The sequence below is a fragment of the Lupinus angustifolius genome, chromosome LG15, assembly GCF_001865875.1.
Source record: "Lupinus angustifolius cultivar Tanjil chromosome LG15, LupAngTanjil_v1.0, whole genome shotgun sequence".
Classification (NCBI taxonomy): Eukaryota; Viridiplantae; Streptophyta; class Magnoliopsida; order Fabales; family Fabaceae; genus Lupinus; species Lupinus angustifolius.
This window is the reverse complement of record NC_032023.1, coordinates 8,671,149-8,676,055: the sequence shown is the minus strand read 5'-3', so window position 1 is coordinate 8,676,055 and position 4,907 is coordinate 8,671,149. Positions and strand designations below refer to the sequence as shown.

General features: G+C 33.6%; 1 protein-coding gene across 1 annotated transcript in view; it reads right to left on the bottom strand.

Moving 5' to 3' along the window:
- LOC109328198 (putative phospholipid-transporting ATPase 9) overlaps nt 1-1,593 on the bottom strand; it is an 18,617-nt gene extending 17,024 nt beyond the window's left edge. The window contains exon 1 of the mRNA XM_019561546.1: nt 1,030-1,593. Within this exon, the coding sequence (XP_019417091.1) occupies nt 1,030-1,428 (399 nt within the window). The 5' untranslated portion in view covers nt 1,429-1,593. The remainder of the gene's footprint in view (nt 1-1,029) is intronic.

Here is a 4,907-nt window from a genome sequence, read left to right as displayed (position 1 = left end):
GTTATGAAATAAACAATGGTAAATGAACATTTTTTTCTTTCAAACACAGAACTTTATTTTAATTGTATGTAGATATTTCATTATACAGGAAAAAATGAGAATCATAACCAAATTTGCACAGACCATAAAATATGGGACACATCGTAGCAGAATATAAACGCACACTACTTTGTCATTATGACAAATTTTTAAAGAGACTCTTCAAGTGCAAGTAAGAAAATGATCATGAAATCTGAGATTATTTTAGCAAATACTAGATTTATGACCAAACCACTAAGTAATTGCACTTCAACCTTTTTCAAACAACTCATACCAATGATCTAAACAAACAAGCTAGATCTTCCTTAAGCTATCCATCATGGATCATGAAAATGAACATCCTCTTTCTTTTTCTTTTTTATAGGCAAATGTTAGAATTTTTTAGTCGGTGAGATTTGAACCCCCAACCTCCGTATCACTCCACTCCTTAAACCCTCCACCCTAACCACCTTATGACTCCCATGAACATCCTCTTTCTGTCCACAGTTTAAACAAAGTTATTACCAAATAGAATCTTTTAGCTTCTTAAACCAAAATAAGTTCATAATCTCAGAAAACATTACTGGTATTGTTCAAGCTATTGGACTCTTAATGTCTCATATGCTTTATACATGAGTCGCATTGAAAATGTAAATATAAAGACAATAGGAAACTATATATCAATCTTATTCGGTTCGAATCTACAGACTTGTGCATCCGCTTTGAAGATAAAAAGTAGTTGAACGAGAGAAATCTAAATATCATTGCTGTGTTAATATCTATACAAGGTTTTGATACAATATACAGACTAGGAGCATTAGTTAGTCGCCCAAAATGAAGCCAAAAATAAGGAAAATAATAATATATCATAACAAATGTGCAATCTACAATAATTATATAACAATTCTATTACACAATAAAATCTTAATGTAAGACTGCTACAACATAAGGTTTAAGAAAATCCAACTTACAATATGAAATCAAAGTTCAAACAAGGACAGAACATAGTACCTGCGTTTTCCTACGCCAATCTTCAACGCCCTCTTTCACCATAGTTGCCCCAACGATGACACAAAGCGGAAGGATAGCACTGACAGCTGTATAAGGAGCAAGCTGCGTGAGTGCCAAGATGCCGATTACCAAGAAAAAGAAATTAGCTACCCTCCTAAACTGCTCAAACAGCGACTTCGGGACGAAATTGGCAACAGTGTATTTTGTAGACCTAACAGAATTATCTGCATAATCCCTAACCTCGCCATCGAATCTATCCGGTTCATTAACGAAAACTACCCGGGAAAAGCCATGTCCCCCAATATGTGAATGATCACCCTTGAAAGTTGTTTTACCACGAGCAAATGAATAGATCTTGCTAAAATGCAGCTTCTTTTTTATCCTACTCACACCTTTCATTCTTCTTGTTTGCACCACTTAGATTATTTACTTGCTATCCTCAAATTCCAAAATCAGAACTAATAGCTTAAAAAATGAGATCACTTTGAAGTCAATTACAGAACAAAAAATCATAAACCCTAAACTTCAGAACCCCTTTGCCTTTGTCATAAAACAAATTTAAAGGAATAATAAAATTGAACCGTAGAAAAAATTAAAAACTCCAAAACCCAGTAATTTAATTAAATAACCAAGAAATGAAATAAAAAAAGGGTAAAAAGGTAAGAGAAATATGAAAACCCAGAGGCCAAAAAAGGTTGTGATAATTTCTGAAAACAATGCCACAGTTTCGATCTGAAAAAGGTTCGGATGGAATAAATTGTTGGGTTATTTTTTCTATAAATATGTGTAAAAGGGAATTAGTCACGACGTGCCAACCAAAAGAGAGAATAGTATTTAATTTTGACCGTAGAAAAAAAAACTTGACAACGCGCTTTCAAGTTTTGGTGCTATTTTCGAGAAAGAAAAATATGTGAACACATAAATGCTTTTTTTACATAGGAAGAGAAAAGGAAAAGATGTGCATTGGGAAAATGCGAAGAGAGAGAAGAATATGAGTCAAGCTACGAAGCTTGTCTTTGTTCCTCGGATAAGTATTTGAATTGGAGACTGGTGTAGGCGTTTACCTGTTTTCGATGTAAGTTCTAATGTGATATTCTAGTCATTAATTTCATGGAAAGTATTTATTTATCCATTATTAATATTGTTTTTTTTAGATTTTAGAATTCACTTCTTACTTCAATATATATCTTACTTTTGAAAATGCAAGCATGCATCATATATGCTTTGATAAAGATAAAGGACACATATAGTTTGATGAAGACAAAATATTCATAAAGACAAGGATCCACAATATGATTAAATGTTCAAGGACAAGTTTGAGAGGATGAGCAAATCAACAAACAACAACTATAAAGTCAAGACTCAAGTTCATATAAGGCAAAACATTTAAAAGAGGATCTAGGGGTTAAGTATTTTTATATCTTTATTAGGTCTTAAGATGCTTGTTTAGTAAGAGTCTGGGCTAGGATGAACCCAATGAAAGTCTCACAAGCTAAAATCAATCATATCTAAAATGATATTTACATACATACATGTTTTACATGCACATACATACATACATACATGATTATATGTTTCGAATGCATTTAAAAATTGTTTTTAAATCATACATCATTCAAAGGCATGCATCATTATGTTATAAATCATGTAGGAGGTTCATTATAATTGAAATATATTTTTAGAAAACCATTAATCAATTAACAGATATGTTAATCGATTAATCATTGATTTCTTGGGAACTCGTTAATCGATTAAGGGTTGTTACTATTTTTTGTTTTTTGTTATTTTCAAGAACCCGTTAATCGATTAAGATTAAGTATAATCGATTAACTGTAGTTTACAACATAATAGTATTTTAACCCAAGTTTTTCATATTGCTTCATAATGGAGAAAAACGTTTCATAGAGTTAGAACACGTTTAGGAAATAAAGAGTTTACACATATTATTCAGGAAATCTAAAACTCTAACTTTCATATCCTTAGAGAGATTTCAAAGTGTTCTTTTGAGAAAAGAAAAAGGTGAATCTTTACAAGATACCCATTGAGCTTTATTGTCAAATCTTTTGTTGAAAAAGAAACCTTGCATCTCACGCATTTTGTTTTGTAATTGTGAGATCTTTTAGAAGGGTTCTTAGATTGTGAGAAGAGTGTAAAATCTGCACATTGAGGTGCACATATAACTTGAAGAAAATTATAAGACTAAGACATTAACATATTCTCTTGATGTGTTGTATCACCATAGAAGGAGAATATGTTTAGGAAAAATCCTAGTTGTTGTTAGATGTGTCTTCACGAGAAGCAAGAGGTCTTGGCATTGAGCGATACATGGTTGGGGCCTAATCGCGAAAGGATATGAGATCTTAGTAGGCCAGAGTGAGAGGTCAAACCAAAGTTGTCAAGTTCATAGAGATCAAGAAAATAGCATCTTGTGTCTTGTATTGGAAGTGTGTTTGTAACGAATATTGATTTTCCATAGTGAAGAAAAATCTCCCAAGATCAGAAGGGGAGGCCTGGATACAGTTTTCAAGTGGACCTGCAAACGAACCAGGATAAAAGCTATGTCTCATTCTTCTTTTCCCTTATCTTTTACATTTACTCATTACTTGTTTTACTTAACTTGATATGCATATAATTCTGTGTTAATTGCATATTCTGTATTGTGCATTTCTTGTTCTTAACTGACTGTAACAAGTGCATATAACTTTAGTAGAATCTTGGTAATCTTGGAGATCGAAAGAAAACTATTTTCACTGAAACTGAACTAAATAATCGATTAATAGTAGATCGAGTTAATCGATTACATCTGTGTATAATTGATTAAATTGTGTATAAGTTTTCTCTTTGTTTATCGAGTAACGGTAATCGTGTACCGTATCACCTATTCACCCCCTCTAGGTGAGTGACAGAGCCCTGTGGGACCCAACAAGTGGTATCAAAGTTAGTATGACTGTGCTAGCTTAGCCGCCTAGATCGTTGGTCCTAGGCACTTTTCCATGGGCTTTTCTAACCTGTTTAGCGGTGATGGCGCATCCATCGACTACCCTCCGATTTTCAGTGGCGAGGGGTACTGGAAAATCCGAATGAAGATTTTTATTGAGGCCATTGATACAGAAATTTAGGATTCCATAGAATATGGACCTTTCGTTCCACTACACATAGTGAACGGAGAAATGAAAGAGAAACCTGGAAGTCTCTTGACCAACAAGGAAAAGAGAAAAGTGCAACTTGATTTGAAAGCGAAAAACATTATAACCTGTGCACTCTCATACGATGGGTTCTTCAGAGTTTCTCAATGCGATAGTGCCAAAAATATGTGGGACACTTTACAAGTAACCCACGAAGGCACTAGTGAGGTCAAACGATCTAAATTAATTACATTGATGCATGAGTATGAGTTATTTTGTATGTTTCCACATGAGTCTATTTCTGATTTGCAAAAATAATTTACTCAAATTATTAATCAACTCATTGCATTAGATAAGTCATTTTCCAAACTTGAACTAACTGTTAAAGTGTTAAGATGCCTGAATAGGAAATGGCAACCCAATGTGACTGCCATCATGGAGTCAAAGGACTTGGAATAAATGATGCTCGCAACTTTATTTGGTAAACTTCAAGAACATGAGTTGGAATTAAGACATTTGACTCAAGGAACCAAGAATTTGTATCCAGGATATAATATATGGAAGATAGGCTCATGGTGGAGTTTCGAAGACAAGATGAAGAGAATTATAGTTGATTCATGTAGCTTCACTTTTTGTTCAGTTCCTTTGGTGGATTTCTGCAACCGCCTCATAGCTAGCTTAGGATGTCTACAGTGTCCTAGTTAGGTATTGTTTTTAGGAGTTTTGTGTTTTTTGTAATCTTTTGGCTATTGC